Source organism: Aureobasidium melanogenum, assembly GCF_000721775.1.
Source record: "Aureobasidium melanogenum CBS 110374 unplaced genomic scaffold scaffold_6, whole genome shotgun sequence".
In the NCBI taxonomy this organism is placed as follows: Eukaryota; Fungi; Ascomycota; class Dothideomycetes; order Dothideales; family Saccotheciaceae; genus Aureobasidium; species Aureobasidium melanogenum.
In genome coordinates, this window is record NW_024470058.1 from 1,059,200 (window position 1) to 1,077,313 (window position 18,114).

The window sequence follows — 18,114 nt, forward strand, 5'->3', positions numbered from 1 at the left end:
CGTTGCAACGATAGATGGAACAGCAAAAATCGAGGCCGAATCTCTCTCGCGCCGCCATAATCCGCATGACGAAGTAACTAAGCCATCCATCGTCTTGGACCAAGACCAGAAAAAGACATCGTCATGTCTTCGAACATACTCCCAAAAATAGGATACCGTACCAAGGAATCCGCCCAACCGCCGCCGACTCTCGAAGATATCATTGGGAAGCTCGTGAAGTCCTCGAAGGGTTCTCTGAAATCAGCAGAGCGTCAAGATCGAATAGACACACAAGCTCTGTCATAAGGAGATGTCCTCAACGCCGAACAGCTCTGGGAGGCTGCCATGAACGCTTGTGACGAGCTTGAAACTCTTCCATCCTCTTCGAACTGCCTGGAGCTAAACGGATAGCATCAATCAAAGCAAGAAAATCATAGATTTTGATTTCATGCGGAACCCGGACTGATACCATACGAAGAGCCATATAAGATACCTTGGGCAGGAGGCACAGGTGTCTGGCCAGACTACCAGTCCTCCTGAAGTTATGTGGTATGCTACAGCAGTACAAAATGTTTGTGGCTGATATCATACATCAATATGGAGTCACAGGTCTAGTCGTTGCAGTGCCCTTAACATCATGGCCTCGGCCAGTCCAAGAACAACCTTTCATTTGTCGAAATGTCATGACATGAAAAACCAACATTCGACTGAAAACCGCGCAATCTCTTGACATGACTGCGATATAGATGTGGTACAAACTATCAACACATCGTTGGTCAGTTGCGAACTATAATCGTGTTAATAAAGCTATGTTTGCTAACTCAAAAGCCATAATAGCAATATCAATGTTCCTCCTTTGACAAGTAAAAGGAGCTTCGGAGCCTTAGTCGAACATGTCAGCGTCGGGATCATTCAGATCCATCAGGCGCCTTCGCTCTTTTCTGAAATCCTTCTCCAGCTCCAACAACGCCACTCTACAAGCCTGCTTATCGAAACTCTCGCTTCCCCAACCATATCGAAGATATGTGTTATAGACGTCCTGCATCATTTCTATCAGCCAAACGCACTGGAGACGCCGAACACCAAGATTTACCGCAGGATACTTCAGTCTCAAGCTCTTAAGCTCTCTGCTAACATCGTCTTCGATTCTCTCGGCTTCAGATAGATCGGGGCTCCATTTGGTCAATTCTTGGTGGCAGAGTTCTTCTTCTTGCTGCCAATAGTCTACTCTAGAGTGGAAGGTTCCTGCTGCCAGATACGGACGAGGGGACATGAACCACACCAACCTCTCGTATCGTAGCGTCCAGCCCGCGAAGAACTCTGTAGTTGGAAGGGTGCGGTGCGCTCTCCATTGTTCCGTCTCAGGTAGATGCTTGTATTTGTCGATCTCGGACATTGAGAGCTCATATTCCATGATGCTGAAAGCTGTTGTAGTGCCTGTCCCTTTGATCAGCAAGACGTTCTGGCGGTGTAGATTTGCTTTACCTCTCTCCGTATCAAGAATCAGACGATACCCTTCACGGCCCAGTCCCTCGGTAAGATAGACGCAGTGGCCAGGGATAGGATAGACTTCTTCAGTCATCGCTGTCGAAGTTTCAGTAAAGTCGACTGGGATGGTCTCAAATGCTATGAGATAGCCATCACCGCGTCCATCAAGATATGGCAGATGGCGTAGTAGATCAATTACAGCGTCAGTCTTTCCCAGAGCTTGTAGAGTCTCTGCGTCCACAGTGTCCCAACCAGAGGCTGGAGGAATTTTGAGAGCCGATTCATCTAGGTACGGGTGTTTGATGAGTTGTTGATAGAAGGCCAGAATAGCCTCCACAGTCCCGTGTTGAGAATACATCTGAGTCACAACTGTTGCTGGTTCACACGATTGTTGTTGCAGTTCTGTTGACTGTTGTGTAAGAAGATTAGAGAAGAACATCGCCTAACGTTCAAGTCGAAGCTCAACCGGCAATTTCCGCTGCTCCCAGGAAGTGCCCAATGCGTTGTTGTTTCAGAATGAACATAACTCATCACGTGAACATGTTGAGAATGATATTGTATGTCGGTAAGCCTGATCATTACTTATTACTGCTTTAGAATCCAAACATGTCCTTGCCTTCCTCATATCCCTGATTTGTGTCAGCAAAACTCATTATCACACGAACCAAGTGTTGAGAACTTACCCAATCCTTCAATGCAGGCATAGCAGCCTTCTGAATCATGGCCGGAGGACCGCACAAAAATACAACATTCTTCTTGCCACTCTCCTTCTCAGGCGCATAGCTGTACTTTTTGATCTTGTCTGCGTCGACATGGCCCTTCTCGCCTTTCCAATCGTCTGATGGGTGGCTGAGAATATGCTGTACCTCGAAGCTGTCCTTGTGCTCTTCGGCAAACTTGTCCATATCCTCACGCAGCAAGATTGAGCTTTCATCTTTGTTGGCATCCACGACCTTGATCTTCGTCTTGTCGCTGTCCGTAGCCATGATTCTGGCAATCAACTGGTATCCAGGTGTGATACCAGAACCACCGAGAATCAGTGTGATGTTCTCAAACTGCTGTTCTTCGTCAAAGATCTCAAACTTGCCGTCGCCCAGATACTTGATGTCGCCAGTAGGACCGCGGATCTCAACTTCTTCGCCTTCTTTCATGACATCGAGAATGTTGCTGAGGGCACCACCAGGTTGATCATCAGTAGGGAAGTAGGTCTTGACAACGAGATCGAAGGTGCCATCCTCAGTGTCTGCGCCAACGATGGGTGCAGTGGGCGTGTAAGAGCGGACAAGCATCTTGTCGGCCATGTGGAAACCGATCTGCAGGTGTTGGCAAGTACCAAGGCCGAGCTTTTTGGATTTGTCGCCGAGGCTGAAGGTGTATTGGCGGGTATCTTCGGAAATATCTTTCCTCTTCTTGAGGGTGACAGGGTACCATCTGCAAGTTCAGGTTAGCATCCACGACCCAGAGAAGGGCATTGATCATAGTAGACTTACTGCTGCATGGAAAGCACGACATCGGTCTTCTTGTTCGAAGCTTCTGCCTTGGCTTTCGCTGCTGCTTCTGCTTCTTTCTTCATGTGTGCTTTGGCCTTGTCCGTCACTGTACCAAGAATACATTCTGCAGAGCATCAGCATAATGATCATCGCCAATGTGTAGTGAATGACCTACCAGCAAGCTTCTTGTAAGCATAGCCATCGTGAATGGACTCGAAGCTCTCTGAAGTCTCTTGCGAGAGTTTGCCACCATGGTTCATGATGGTTGCCTTACCACCAGGATGCCAGTCAAGCACAGAGGTCGCATCATAGACATTGCCGTCGACCACAATCCAGCAATCGTCTTCCTTATCGTGCTTCTCAATTTCTTCTCTGGTGAACTGCTTTTGAGGTGTGCTTGCACTTTGCTTTGCGCTGGCAATCTTCTCATCGGCGCTAGGCTCCACCCATCCGCCGGTACCAGTGCCTGGCTCGACAGGATGACGGAAGAGGATCTCGATATTGTTGTCCTTGTCCGCGGTGATCTCAGGTTTGACCTTGTACCAGCCATTGTTCATCATGCCCATGACGTTCCATGAGCCAACCTGAAAAAAGAAAGTGTCAGTCAAAACGCACCAAGGATAAGCATTGGAGGACACTTACCTGGGGCTGAGTGTTTTTGAAGACGTTAAAGCACCGCACGGTGATGCTCGGAGATTTGAGCAAGTGGGCCATTTCGATATCAATGTACCAGTGAATCCAGGTCCAGTATTTGTGGCCATGTCTGACTGGAGCTTCGGGAAACTCTCTGATACAGTACAGCCATGTCTCACCGTTGTCAAGACTGACTTCAACTCGCTGCACCTCGTGACCACCACCGTCATAGGCGTAGCCAGCAATACGGTAGGTCTGACCCTTCTTGACGCCAGACACCCCAATGCGCTCGCCATGTCCCGGCTTTGCGATGACCGAGTTCAAGTTTTGCTCGTTGCATGCCGTATCGGGATGACGGAAGAGAGTTTCTGAGAACTCACCGTCTTTCTCAGTGACAAAAGCAGGCTAGAGATTATTTGTTAGCATAAGGCGCCGTCAAACTATGGCCGATAATTGCAACGCACCAGCACGCGATTATCCCAGATATGATAGTGACTGTCATTTTCCTTCTCACTGATCCAGATCCTCTTCAGCCATTTGACTTGCCTGCCACCAACATATCCAGGAATAATGACTCGTAGAGGATATCCATGATCAGGAGGCAACTTCACGTCGTTCATCTCATAAGCCAGCAGGACATCATTTACCGGGTCCATAGCATACTCGTATGGAATGCAGGTCTCGTAAGTACCTTCCGATGGCTGGTCCGAACCCGCGAAGTTGACCCATCTTCTGACACCAGATCCATTGGTAGGATAGTCGACTCCAGCCGCTTTCAAAACGTCGCACAGAAGGGCACCTTTCCAGAATGCATTACTGATTGCTCCGGCGCCCCAATTGAAACCTTTTGATCTCTTGATCATGTTCAACTCCTTGCGTCTGTTACCATCACAGGCCAGTGCGACTGCAATGTTGACGCTTTCGAACTTGTTCTCGAGGTCGTCCATACTAAACTTGCACTTCCCGTTTTCGATGTCCAGCTCGTGTGTCTCCCACAGCAAATGTGGTACGGGTCCATGGTTTCTCACGTAATGAAGGCGATTTGGAGTGATCAGACCTGTCTCAAACAGATCTTTGAGAGGATATTCGGCATTCAGAGGGTGTTTGCCAGTAAGACGAATCATGTTCGAATTTCTCGGGATCCAGTTGTCCGGACTGGCGCGGTCGGCATCGTCGATCACATCAGAAGGCTCGAGGTGTGCCCAAGGCGACTTCATCTTGCCATCGCTTTGCTTGAGGTTCTCAACAATCTTCTTCTCCGCTTGCAGATTTCGCAGCAGCGCAATCTCTTGGACACTGTACTTTTCCCGCAGTTTCTCGTATTCGGATTTTGGCTTGGAATCTTTCTGCTCATCGGAATCTGCTTGATCAGTCTCGCCGGAGTCGTTTTTTGAATCCTCTTGATCACTCTTGCCATCCTGCTTGTCGCTATCCTTTTTGGTGACCTTTGAGTCATCTTGTCCGCCGCTCGAAGCATAGGCATCATTGTGTCTGCCGCGATTGAGGTTGCCATCCTTCCATTCATGCTCTTGTTCTTGCTTCTCCTCTTGCTCTTTTTTCTCTTTTTCCTCCTTCTCTTTCTCCTCCTTCTGCTTCTGGCGTTTCAAATTAGCAGGCCAAGGCTGTTGGTTCTTGATGAAGTCTTCGGATTCGTTTAGTCTGTAACGCCAGCCATTGGGATGTTCTTCCGGCTCCTCTAAAGAGTAGTCCTATGATTTGTTAATGCCAGTACAGCTTGTACCTTGGCAATGTCTGCACATGCCTCTTGCTTTTCCTTCGCTTCACGAAAGTTGACCAATTTTTGGTGATTCTTAAAATCCTGATGCAGCTCGTCGGATTCTTCTGCAGCTTCCTTTTCGAAAGACTCATTGCTGTCTTCACTGTCGGAATCATCGCCGCTGTGTACCAGTCCAGGGACACGATCATATCGGTCGCGAAAGCCAATGTGATTCTTGCCCAAGCTCCAATCAGGCTCGTTGTCAATCTCTTCTTGAGTGGAGCCAGGATGGCCGCGAACGTAGGTACGGTAAGGTATCGGAGGCATCTTGAAGGTTGAACAACGAAGCTGCGGGTTGGGAGCTGGGCAGCTGAGCTTATGTGAACGCCAGAGCTCTGACTGAATTTGGAATTACGTTATCCATCGGGAACTGTCAAAGTCGGAAAGAGCTATGATCGAGCTCCTTCCAACTTATTTTGGTAGAGCCGCGGAGAAGCGGGGCCTCGAAACTGACGTCAAAAGGATCGAATATGGTAGTCAACCGTTGAAACTTGGGGATAGGCTTTCTCTCGTCAACCTTTTTGCCGTAAGCCTCTGGACTTTCCTTTTTTGTCGTCACTGCCTCTGGTCCAATTGTTGTCAATTGTACAAAGACCATCATGTTGCATAGTACTGTATGACGCGGTCTTAAGAGATAACCAACCGTGTGTCCTCCATGCTGTACACATATGGCTTAAGACGCTGTCGAAGCAGTTTCTACAAGACACACTTGTCTAACTGGAAGACGGCTTAAGCTTGCACCTGAGACGCTCCTGAGCCGCATGATGGAAAGCGTTTCCGCTCCCTACGATCTGGTCCAGCGTCGTGGTCAACGGGTACACATGTACAGTACTCCACGACACACTATAAATCCGGATTTGGGATGTGGTGACACAGAAACACTTGATGAGTCAGTCGACATCACTCATAGCGCATGGTTCTCTGACTGATTCTCAACCGTAGTTTCGATATTCCGTGGGCAGACGCGGACAGAAAAATATGGAGTAAGGCATTCATTTCCATACCAAATGACGACAGACATGTTTGTCGAGATGATAGATTGTTCCATGGTAGAAGCAGCAGTCCAGAAGTGCCTGAGTTGATCGAAGTCCCTCCGAGTGGGCAGGAGCAGCCATCTGTTTTAATGCCAGTTGGCGCCAAATGGAAAGTTCGATGTTTCGCTCAGGTAGATAAGGAAGTGCCGGTGTGACGGGTCATGAGCCATTGACAACAGATGCACATATGTATCGTCGACTTGATAGTGTCGGTCATCTCTGCAACCAGTCGGTGAGGGTTTTGTCAAAAATGTACGGGAAAAGAGAATGACGTGTTAAGAAATCACGATGAGTTGCGCGGGAAGATTGCGCTCCTGCCAAGGCGGAGTCCCGCTCCTAGAGGATCATGATGTTTGTTGGTATCACGACAGTAACATCGCCATAACAAGAGCTCTGTCTCTATCACATCACTTGGGATCAAGTCTCAATAGTGATGACCGGTGATTCCTCAAATGTTCCAAAATGTGCTGGCAACACCGTCGAGAGTTTTTCATGCTTGAACAATGAAAGATGGTATCATGACGGGTTTGACCTGGGTAAATGTTTTACAGAGCCAATGCAGACTCAACAGATTTCACGAAAACTCATTCACGACTTATGTTATTGACTTCTGTTGCAGAGGAAGTAGATTTAGATGCGATTCTGAGCCTTGCGAGCATCATACGAATTGTTTTCAACAGCGTGATCGCAATTGTTTGCAATCCAGATGTCGTTGCCAGGGTTTGTACCACAGCTAGATCATAGATCAATCTTATCTCAGATAAGATCTTCTTGGCACAACCTGTCCTCGCGCTAGGAGCTTCAATTTCTTTTCCTGCAAAGACACGATACAGATATGACATCCTTTCTTCTTCCTTCGCATGGCTGCACACGGAGTCGTGTGCTCTAGAATCAGACGACATGAACAGAACCGGCAGGCGTCATAGGTGGGTGCGACTCCCCACGATACGCACTGCGTGGTCGTCGCGTCGAAGCAATCTTGAATACGACCGGGAGTACAAGAGACCTGCACAGAGCATGACATGTGCTCGTGCTTATAGAGCTGTTGTGCTATCAGTCGAGACTTTCAAGTCGTTCCAGGGACATCAAATCACCTGGCAAGGCGGAATTCTGTTCAAATACATCACATCTGCACAATCACAAGCACGCTCGTGTGCCAAAGGTATGTTCAAGACTTTGATTGTTCATTCATTATATTTCATCACAATGGCTCTTGCCACGGGACCATTTCATAACGCATTCCATCGAGCTCAGCTCAGATGCAGCTCATTCGAGTTGTCGTAACCATCAAAGCAAGAGTTTACTTGGTGGGGTGAATCTTCTCGGGGAGAATCTCCTCGAGCTTCTTGGGAGCGGCCTCCTGGACGGCCTGAGGGACCTTGCTGGGACCAGTGGCGTGGCTGACCTTGCCGGTCTGGGCGTTTGAGCCAGTGTCGTGGACAGAGTCAGGGAGTTCGTGCTCGAGCTTGGCGGGAGCCTTGAGAATGGTGTCAGTGTTGACCAAGGAGAGGATGACTTGTAATTGTATGTACCTTCTCTTGAACCTTGCCGGGGACCTGAGAGTCGGTGGCGTGGGAAACACCTTGGCCGCGTTCGTTCTGCATGTTGATAGACGTGGTTGATGTGGTTTGTAGTAAGGTTGAAGATGCAAAGATTAAGTTGATGGAGAAAGAAGTTTGTGTTTACGGTAGCTCGTGAGGCTCTATATAGCTGTTGGAGCTCCCAAAGAGGAGCTTGGAACAGGTGGGGCGCAGCAGTTTCAAAGCCTCACAATCATGACGTTTGGCGGGGTAATAACAAAGGGTCCTAACCCAAACGTCGACATGGACGGGTCATACTGCAACTCCTTTGCCGCTACGTAGTTGGCAATAACATCAACATGACGATACTCCTGCGCGCTCGGCGTGATTAAATCCCCCGACTTGTACCAGCCTGTGGTGCTTCCCTGCATTCATCTGCCGTCGCGGCCTTTGTGGACGCCTCATCCTTCGGCGACATATCCCAAACGACGACGTCACTCTCGCTGACATTGTAAACTTGTCATCATAGGCAATTGCATGCAGAAGGCGAATTAGACAAACGACACAGTTTCATCGCACTTTCAACTGCGATCGTATCATCTGGTTATCTCGTCGAGCAAGAATCAGGCAATGCATAGTCATAACACACTTGGCGGCTCCACGCCATCATACCGATGGCAATCTGACAAGAGGCGCAGATGCTAAGCCGTCTGAAGCTGCCGATGGGTGTTCTTCCCAGTGTAGAAGTCATGCGTATCTGGACGGTGCTCTCGATTGAGGCTCAAGTTGCGGACTGAACTCCGAGCCGCCGCAAACTCCGGAGACTTGCTGTGCAACAGGACAGATGGAATGAATGGAAGCACTCAGAGCCTGTCCTACTCACGAACCACATAGGTTGCAGCAATAAGGCAATCACCGTCTGAAATTCCTTGGATGCTATACGCAGCTTGCGAAGCTCGCATCCATATCTCGATCCTGGCGACATGATTTCATCGTATCCTTCTGACCGATGATTCCGACCTGTAAGCAGAGCACGAGCGGGTGCATTGAAGCCAATAATTGAAGCGCCGACAAGAATCAGAACTTGACAGTGCCGGAGATGCTGCCAAAGCGAGGTAAGTTGATCTTTGTCTTACGGTTTGACCAACCAGAACTCGACGATCGGTACATTCGTCTTGCAATCCTTGAGTACAGTGTGACAAGAGGTGGATGAGAATGAGTTGAAACCTCTGTTTAGCATTATAAAGCAGTCAATTTGTCCCACAACTACGTCCAAAGCCGTGAGCCATCATCTGCTTTGCTATTCAGAAGTCCCACATGGAGATTACCCTCGTTTGCCGCCTTCGGATCGAAGCTGCTGCGATCAGACCCTATGTTTGTTTGAGTTGAGCCTCACCAAAGATGCATGTAGAAATGCCATACTGGCACATGACATCCTACCGCCTCGATGCAAGGGAAAACAGTTGCTAATTCTGGTTAGGCTCGGAGGATTTTTGTTGGAATAGGCAAGGTCAAGGTTTAGATCATATACAAGACCGGTTTAACTTGAAATACTCCGTAGAGCAAATTTCTTGGACTCCAGAGCTTAAGCTTCCAAGTAAAACATCCTGATCGTCAGGAACGGCAGTTGTAGACTAAACCTTGTTTTCGACCCTACGACCTTGGAAACGGAGATCTGAAACATATCCTCTCAATGATGCTCGCATCATTGTAAAAGCACCACAGTGGAAGCAGCACCACAAGCAAATACGGGTACGTGGAATCCCAGTGGTCCATCGCACTTGACTCTGATGCTGCGTTGCTGATTTTACACACATCTTGATATTTTGGTCAAGGACATCAGATTGAGCGCTACTAGGCCACAGTCAATTAATTAGCGTTGTATCTTTTATACCCAGATCAATATCACAAGGTTCGGCACAAGCAATTCTTTTCATCTCGAAATATCGTTGCCTGATCCCACGCGAAAATTTCATGCAAGCTCGGGTAGAAAGATTGGCGGTCCGATGCCGAACAACCGATGTCCGAAGGAACACATCCTGCATCCTTCAAATTCGCGCGAACTTCACGCCTGATTGGATAATTACTGGCGGCAATCTTCAGTCTTGCAGAATAGAGATGCATGTTACTTAGTGATGAAATCTAAGAGTCCGGGGTTTTGATACATGACATCTCCGAGACCCGAACGCTACATGACATATAAGGCCGGGCATCCGGCGTCTATCGCAACGACATCTGCCCTGCTGCAATTTCACCGCCATCTTGTATCTAAGCATGGCATCTGAGAGCGTCCTTGTTGTAGGCTCAACTGGCAATATTGGCGTTTCCGCTGTCATTGGTGCACTCAATACCAAACGCAATGTTCTCGCTGTCGTGCGCAACCAAGAATCAGCCGAGAAATTATTCAAGCATGTTGGCACACGTGAAGGCATAACCATCGCAGAAGCAGACATCACATCTGAAGCAGACATGATTAGACTGGTGGAAGATGTCAAGGCAGGGAAATTACCGGCCTTCCAGCATGTATATGCCGCTGGTATGATTCATGGTTCTTGTAATTTTCGGATCTCTGGCTGACATGATCTAGCTGGCGGGTTAATGGGACCAACACCTTTGCACGAGATAACAACTGAGGAACTTCGGCACTATATGAACATAAACTTCGAGACCAATTTTTGTGAGTATAGCGGTCACCTACATAAGGCAGAACATCGACTAACGAGTATGTCAAGTCGCATACAAAGCTACCGTCCCATACTTGCTTGAACAAGGACACAAAGACAGCACATGGACCCTTTGCACAGGCGGTATGGGCGATGTCGGTCTGCGCGCAGGAGCAGCCTTGACCCAAGGTGCCCTCTACTCTCTTTCCAACGTGGCCTGTCGCGACCTTGAGAACACTAACATCCGCTTCAACGAAGTCTACTTGAATCTGAGAGTAGAGGTCGACGAGTCAGCCAAACAGACTGGTTTCTTCAAGGCATCGGACTTTGCAAAGAACTACCAGGAAATTCTTGGAAGTCCTGAGATTAGGAGCTCGCGTGTTAGTGTTTTCGATAAGAAGGACTTTACGCAGCTGGTGCACAAGAAGAAACGCGTTGATTGGGCCTTCAAAAAGGATAATTGAGGTGGTGGATCACCAAGTCGTTGACGGCTACTCAGAAACGCTCCACAATCCTGCCTCGCGTGAGCCATGAGTCGAAATGCGCATGATTCGAGTCAGGCGGTTGTCTAGAAGATCCGCTGGTTTTCAATCAAGAACTTATATTCAAGCTCTTATCTCTTCCCTAAAATGAGTTTTTTGTGTGCATTTGACTCATCGACCGGACACCAAAGAGAGAGCTCTCCAGCGGCCAGGTTCGTCTGTAAAATTCAGCCTAAGACACACCAGTCTCGACGACGACAATAAAGTTGTTGCTGCTGCCAGAAACACTGATCTTTTCGTCAAAATAACCCTCTACGATCTGCCGTGCAAGACGATGGATGCAGCCCTTCACAGTCATAGATCCACCGCCACAGAACATGCGAGAAGCTGGCAAACAGTTCATGTTCTAGTAGATCGAATCTACGTCCTTGGGTCGTTTGCCGTCGTCGACATATCCTCGGCGGTGGACTGAAGCTTCAAAGTTTGACATGATGGCCGAGATTCACTTGTTCTAATCTGGGGTTGAGGGGTTTGAGGTTGCACTCATGATAGATGATGAAGCTTGTTGCGATAAGTTGTGAGGATATCTTTAGATCTACTGGAGGTCACGACATACTTATAAGTCTAGCTCTAGGCAGCCACAAAATACGCCACTCCCGTCATGTCTGCTGATCATTCGTTTGAAGTACCATATCTCTTCGTGACAAACAATAAGAGGGGGCCAGTCAATCTCAAGCAAGCAGAAAGTCCTCCATAGCCCAGGTCCGGACGAAGGACATCAATCAATCTCACAACCCTACAGACGACTGCTGGGACACCTCGACGACATCACCACTTCATATCTCGGCCACCTGCGAACCAATGAAGAAGTAGTTATCAGGAATCTTTGACGCCAGCTTCGGATACTGGAGCAGGCTCCTCTATTCAGCACACCCTGTTGGGATCATTAGTCTCCGCTGATCGAGCAGAAGATTCAGCAGCATATGCTTACTCCATCTTCAATCTTCTTTTGTACCTGGAACACCACTAATTGGCAAGCATACTAAGGAACCCGAGGTTCTTCGCTGCTTTCCGTCCACGTCCAGTCTTTTGTGGCGGTTGTTGGTACATGGGTGCTTGTTGGGGAGCTGCGAATCCCTGAGGTGTGTTGCCTTGAACGGGCTGCGCAGGCATATTGCCGCTGGTGTATTCTGGCTTCGAGCTTCCGCACCCCATATCTGTCGTTAAGATATTCTTGTATGTGATTTTAACCGGGAATAGGCTGAATTGTCGCCTGAGGAATGGGGAAATTGTTGATGGACTCAGTGCGAGGATAGGATGGAACAAGGCCAAGGATAGAGAGACAGCTTCTTCATAAGACTTACGCGAAGGAGCTGAGACCTCCCTATAAGGATTTTGGAAAGCTTGATTTACCACATAGTCGACGTCAGTGCCAGGCGGTCGGGTGAAGCGTGCTATGCTTACGGCCGCTAATCTTCACGAAGGATCAGGATTCGCTCGTATTGCACGAGCCATTAATCTGCGACCAAGCTTTGACAAGCTCAGGAGTAAGAACGCTTGCTTGATTGGTCTCTGGCATGAGGCATTCTTGCAATGTAAAGTTAGGTGCGCATTGTATGGTTGCATTAGTCAAAGGTGATGCCTCAATCCATGAACTGTTTTGCATCCTTCAACGTGCCTAACAACATGACCACCTCTGCGAGCTGAAAAATGACGATGTGGAAGTGCTGATGTTGATTTCCTTCATGTTCCCGTATTCTTGGTCACATCCTACTAGCCTTTGCTCTTTTTCACACCAGAGTGATCCCCGTTGCGCGAACACACGCCACGTTACCAGGCTTCTCGTAGATCATGTTCATGAAACATCCAGGCACAGCGCTCTATCTGCCAGCCATTAGTCAAGGAAATCACTCCACCGTGATTATATGCTGGATTGTCGTCCTAGAGTAGCATTGATCGACCGCGGTCATCTGAGACGATCAATAGAACTACCTAGTTGCATGAGGTGCGACAAGCGAGACGTTCAGCTGCACATCGTCTGCAGCTCACGATGCTCGAGGCCGTCCCTATGAGCGAGATAAACAAGACAGAGGCACAGATTGCGATACACCAAATCATGTGACGTGCCACGCTTCCAGTTTGACCTCGTATACCACTCCATATACAGCAGGTAGGGTATCCAATGATCAAAGACGCGTTGCATCGTGTCGAGCTGAGGCAGGAGCATCAGCGATCTAGCTTGAGGAACTATTGGTGATGAGCATCAGCAAGAATCACACCATGTTCCATAGTATGCTCACTTGGCACCCCAACCTCCGTTCACCAGAGCATCAACATCTGTGCAAGATTACTGGGAGAGAAGAAATTCTCAAAGGATGCTAGAGAGCCGAAGAGATATAAAAAGGGTCAAGAACACCAGCATTGCTTCTGGTATCCTCATCATCTCATCCTCTATCTCAACTACATCGTTCCGACCTGATCTCATCGCAAACATGCAGTTCACCATCGTCGCTGCTCTCGCTTTGGCTGCCACCGCCTTCGCTGTCCCTGTCGAGCAGGCAGTTGAGGGCCAAGTTCTGATTTCTCTCCCTCCCGGTTGCACCAAAACCGACCTCGCCAGTGAGTTTCAACCACAACACTCAAAGAATTCATCAGGTTGACCACATGTCCAGAGTGTGCCTTCCACCTCATTGGCACCACTGCCTCCTGCGGCGCCGCCATCATCAAAGTCGGCGCCAACCCTGCTGCCGATTTGTCCTGCATTGGCTCCGCTGCTGGCACTGCAGCCAACTTCGGCGAGTGCAAGAGCTGCATTCCCAAGAAGACCGATGTCATTGAGAACTAAAGTGTTATGAGAAGAGGACTGTGATTTGGAAAGCGTAGGACGCTGCGCGAGACCTATCGCAGTTTCATGTTAGTCGGCCGTCGATAATACTGTCCTTAATGAAGAAATCATGTTTCACGATAATTTTGTCCTTATACATGATGATTCTGAGGATCATTTCTGCTCGCAATCTTAATCCGAAAAGAGTCTACTCCAGTCAAAGGAAGAGCACTCGAGAATCTATTGATCATTGCGTCAAACAGAACTTATGCAAGATCGAAAGGGTCTCAAATCCAGAACAAAGACATCATATTGAGACAAAAACTCGTAACAGCATAAATAATTGGTAAAATGGACAAAACCCATCGGAGACCAGCGCACAGAACGAACACATCATCGAATCCACCGCAAAAACAATCAGATGTCCACCTTTTCGGCAAAGACAACATCTTCCTTCATGTCGCTCTTGTATCCAACTTGGATCTCCGCCTCTTGGTGAAGTCGGCTCACAATGCCAGCCATGTACTCCTTGTTCTTGCTGTCGCGAACAACCTGCAGAATGCTTGGCCGTTTGCCATCGCGGTCAGCGAACAGGAGATCAACCGCTTCGAGTGGCAACTTTGAAGTCTCAACGAAGAAGAAGTAGACGATAGGGATCGTGGCGACGTTGATGGCCGCAAAGACGATGTAGGATTTGTAGCCGATACTGCTAATCATGGGTGGTACAATCTCGACGACAAGGAAGGTGGCGAGCCATTGGAAGACGACGGAAAGTGCAGCTCCACGAAGACGAAGCTTGAGGGGCAGTAGTTCTGAGGGATCTTCGTTTTGGTCAGTATGGTTGCCATCGAGGTCGAAAGGGAAAATGCAACTTACAAACCCACATGTTGCTCATCCAACCAACGGTGAAGCATGTCTGGTAGAGATACAACATGACAGCTGCACCATAACCAAGACTTTTATTTCCCTTGACTCCAACAAAGACAGCTGACAATGCCATGCAAAGTCCAAGACCAGTCGATCCGAAGAGGAACAAACGACGTCGACCGACTTTGTCGATGATGAACCAAGGGATGATACTGCTGACGAAGAAGAAGACTTGAAGACCGCCTGAGACCAATAGTGCCTGATGACGAGTCATACCGATGGACTTCTGGAAGATATAAGGCCCGAAACTGGACATGACGTTGGAGCCAGTGAGTTGCTGAAGCGCATTTGCGACACAGGCGATGAGAACGCGAGTTGAGCCACTGATGCCACCGTCCTTGAACACATCACTCCAGGTTCCTTCTTCTCGCTGCTCGACCTCGACGATGTATTCGATATCCTTCATCTCTTGTTGCAACTCGGGATCATCAGGATGCATACCACGCAAAGCAGCGAGGTTGTTGATGGCAAGACCTAAATCTCCTGTCTTGGCTAGGTAACGAGGTGACTCGGGCAGGAAAGGTACAAGGCAGCCCACACAGATGCAGAACGCGATCTGGAAAGCGCAAGGGAAACGCCACTGAATGCTTGAAGGGTATGCAGCCATGCCATAGTCGAGCCAATTGGCAATGATGAGACCCATGATCAGGTTAGACAACTGCATGGCAATCATGCGTCCACGAGACTTTGGTGCAGCACACTCGGCAAGCCAGATGGGAATGACAGAAGTCATCATACCGAGACCAAAGCCAGCGATGATACGACCTGCAAGGAATTGACCGACCCCAAAGGAAGTGCACTGGATGGTGGCGCCGGTTGAGATGACGCCAGCTCCCGCCAACTTGATAGGTCTACGACCGTAGCGATCACCTAGAAGAAACACGAAGACCGCTCCAAATAGTGCACCAAGCTCATAAGAAGAGACCAGGAAACCAAGCAGAGTTGGATTGGGGTTGCCGAAAGTCTTGAGGAACTCTGAAGATGTTGTAAGACCGCCCATGAATCCGAGGTCGTAGCCAAACAGCCTTTCAGGATGTTAGCCATCTAGTGCTCCACTGGATGGGAGATTACTTACAGGAAACCAAGAGAGCAGGAGAGGGTGACAGCGTAGACCAGGTTCTGCCCCTTGAGGCGCATGTATGTTGGAGAAGAAGACATGATGATAAGACAAGTCAGGTTTATTGGAACACAAGAAGCTGAACAAAACGTAGACGATATGTAGCTTCTTATAGACGATCGCCTTCGGGAACTGCTCGACAGTCGTCGGCTGACAAAAGGATCTGGGGAATGTGTTCGGTCAATGACTCGATATCGGGCACTGATTGATGCTATCAATATGTAGCCCGGTCCGTAGCGTGACCACAGTCAGAACCAGTAGCCCCGCGTGAACATCCCCACGGGGAGTTCAAATCAGGTTTCGGGTATGTTTCCCCTCAGTAGCACGGCATGACTTACCGAGCATTGCATCCTATCAAGCTTTCTTGTCGGCAAGGACAAGCTTTTTGATCGTTGACAACTCCTGCGGCTTCTGACGGTAACACGCGGTATTCAGTGCTGAGTTCAATGGTTCAAGCGGGGACTGGGGGATCACAAAACAAACGTGGGCAAGATTCTCAGCTAGGGACACTGTCACCTCCTTGTACGGTCGTATGTTTTGGATGTCCACTGGTTGGTGCCTCGTATCTGGCCAGATCTTCAATTCATACGCCGACCGACCAATACTGATCCAGATGAACCACATTCTGATCCTTCAACGCAAGCCCAAACGTCCAACATCAGTCACACGACTGTAGATTGCGTGGGCCCTTTGGTCCGCTGCGCCTTTCTCGTATCCGGTGGTCAATCGCTAGATCACAGATCTCGACTATCATCTCAGGTGGGAAGCACAACATCCAACCCACAACCGCACACGAACTCAGGCGTGAATAGAAAGCAATAGTACATTGCAAGTATCATAGTTTAGCTCTTAATCTCTCCGCCCTGATCATATCCTGCTGCTCTGCCGGCGAGAATATAGGCGTGGCAACAGACCATCTTTGACCATACTTTGCAACCATCTGCTGCACTTCTTGAGTACCTAACCACGAAGCAAAGTCTCTCGCCAATGCATTATGAGGAGCCTTGATGTTAACAAGTGCAGAACAAGGATTCAACAACTCTGGTCCACCTTCGACGAATGGCACTGTACCAACCAGAACATTGTCACGTTTAGCTGTGAGATATGTTGCACGATCAGTGATGATGTAAGCGCCTGTATGGTCTGCGTGCAGCAATGCTTCGTACGGTGTTCCTGGCTTAGTAACTCTCCAAAAGTTTGCGGAAGACAGATCGACTCCAGCGAGATCCCACAAGGCAAGTTCTTTGTAGAATGTGGCTGAGCCATCGCCACGAGTTTGAAAAATTCCGTTGTTGTGCTTTGAGTCGCTTGAACAACCATAGTCTGCAATCGCCTTCATTGCAGCTTTGATCCAGCCGTCGATAACAACACCAGCTGGATTGACCGCGGGTCCAACCAAGATGAAATGGTCGTTGAACACTTTGGCCACCCGTCGAGCCCAGCCCTCGCGAATCGCCAGATCCTCATACTCAGGCTCGTACGTCAGAGCCACTTGGACTACATCTCCCAAAAGAGCAATCTGGGAATGCCGACTATGGTTCGAGACCCATTCGATGCAAAACCCTCCACCTCTAGAAGCGATGAAGTACTCGCAGAGTAATCTCAGAATGCCAGTATGACCAGCACCACCGTTGCCCAGTCGAAAAGCCAGGGGATGTGACGGGTCGCCATATGTCGCAGAAGCGCGAGTGTGTATCAAGTTGGAGACGCCAGGATATTCATCTGGTACTTGTATCGTTGAGTTGGCAAATCGCTTGAATAGTGGATCAGACAATGCAAGCTTCCGTCAGACAAGACTGGAGAAAAAACCCATATACTTTTTGCCATACCATGGACGAGATCTGGTATTGACTGAGTTCTAGCAGTATCCATGTTGACAGGCTAAGAGGATCAGAATTCCGTAGGTGAATTTTTGGTGAGAAAGATACAGTGATCACAAGGCGACCAAAGAAGAGCATATACTGACGACTGCTATCAACAAGATGACGAAGCGTACTTAACCAATGATGTATAGCCATCTCATGCCGTCAAAGGCCGAACCCGACATGATCGGTATTTGTCGGCCCAGAGTGCTATAATAGGGTTACCGGCCTGATGTTCCCCTCCGCAACTCCACATTCTGGTTATCCGAAACTGAACTTTATTTATATCCGGATCATCGATAACTTGCCAACTCGAGA

General features: G+C 48.7%; 7 protein-coding genes across 7 annotated transcripts; 2 read left to right on the forward strand and 5 right to left on the reverse strand.

The window, feature by feature from the left end:
* Nucleotides 1-862: 862 nt before the first annotated feature.
* M437DRAFT_45297 (uncharacterized protein) lies at nucleotides 863-1,825 on the reverse strand (the record flags this gene model as incomplete). Its single annotated transcript, XM_041021065.1, has 3 exons — nucleotides 863-1,018; nucleotides 1,115-1,416; nucleotides 1,465-1,825. The coding sequence occupies 3 exons, from the start codon at nucleotides 1,823-1,825 to the stop codon at nucleotides 863-865; spliced, it is 819 nt and encodes a 272-aa protein (XP_040881483.1).
* Nucleotides 1,826-2,060: 235 nt separating this feature from the next.
* On the reverse strand, nucleotides 2,061-5,634 carry M437DRAFT_45228 (uncharacterized protein; the record flags this gene model as incomplete). Its single annotated transcript, XM_041021050.1, has 8 exons — nucleotides 2,061-2,096; nucleotides 2,151-2,898; nucleotides 2,958-3,081; nucleotides 3,133-3,541; nucleotides 3,600-3,995; nucleotides 4,055-4,932; nucleotides 4,999-5,299; nucleotides 5,332-5,634. 8 exons carry the CDS (start codon nucleotides 5,632-5,634, stop codon nucleotides 2,061-2,063), a joined length of 3,195 nt encoding a protein of 1,064 aa, XP_040881484.1.
* A 2,067-nt stretch (nucleotides 5,635-7,701) lies between these two features.
* M437DRAFT_45301 (uncharacterized protein) lies at nucleotides 7,702-8,005 on the reverse strand (the record flags this gene model as incomplete). Its single annotated transcript, XM_041021067.1, has 2 exons — nucleotides 7,702-7,878; nucleotides 7,934-8,005. The coding sequence occupies 2 exons, from the start codon at nucleotides 8,003-8,005 to the stop codon at nucleotides 7,702-7,704; spliced, it is 249 nt and encodes an 82-aa protein (XP_040881485.1).
* A 2,190-nt stretch (nucleotides 8,006-10,195) lies between these two features.
* Nucleotides 10,196-11,048, forward strand: M437DRAFT_74260 (putative short-chain dehydrogenases/reductase; the record flags this gene model as incomplete). The annotated part of the gene is made up of 3 exons (XM_041026201.1): nucleotides 10,196-10,457; nucleotides 10,509-10,598; nucleotides 10,654-11,048. The coding sequence occupies 3 exons, from the start codon at nucleotides 10,196-10,198 to the stop codon at nucleotides 11,046-11,048; spliced, it is 747 nt and encodes a 248-aa protein (XP_040881486.1).
* Nucleotides 11,049-13,558: 2,510 nt separating this feature from the next.
* Nucleotides 13,559-13,911, forward strand: M437DRAFT_83393 (uncharacterized protein; the record flags this gene model as incomplete). Its single annotated transcript, XM_041027925.1, has 2 exons — nucleotides 13,559-13,685; nucleotides 13,739-13,911. 2 exons carry the CDS (start codon nucleotides 13,559-13,561, stop codon nucleotides 13,909-13,911), a joined length of 300 nt encoding a protein of 99 aa, XP_040881487.1.
* Nucleotides 13,912-14,307: 396 nt separating this feature from the next.
* On the reverse strand, nucleotides 14,308-15,975 carry M437DRAFT_64999 (putative hexose carrier protein; the record flags this gene model as incomplete). The annotated part of the gene is made up of 3 exons (XM_041024532.1): nucleotides 14,308-14,711; nucleotides 14,767-15,842; nucleotides 15,893-15,975. 3 exons carry the CDS (start codon nucleotides 15,973-15,975, stop codon nucleotides 14,308-14,310), a joined length of 1,563 nt encoding a protein of 520 aa, XP_040881488.1.
* Nucleotides 15,976-16,769: 794 nt separating this feature from the next.
* On the reverse strand, nucleotides 16,770-17,806 carry M437DRAFT_65000 (uncharacterized protein; the record flags this gene model as incomplete). Its single annotated transcript, XM_041024533.1, has 2 exons — nucleotides 16,770-17,656; nucleotides 17,752-17,806. 2 exons carry the CDS (start codon nucleotides 17,804-17,806, stop codon nucleotides 16,770-16,772), a joined length of 942 nt encoding a protein of 313 aa, XP_040881489.1.
* Between the last annotated feature and the right edge of the window lie 308 nt (nucleotides 17,807-18,114).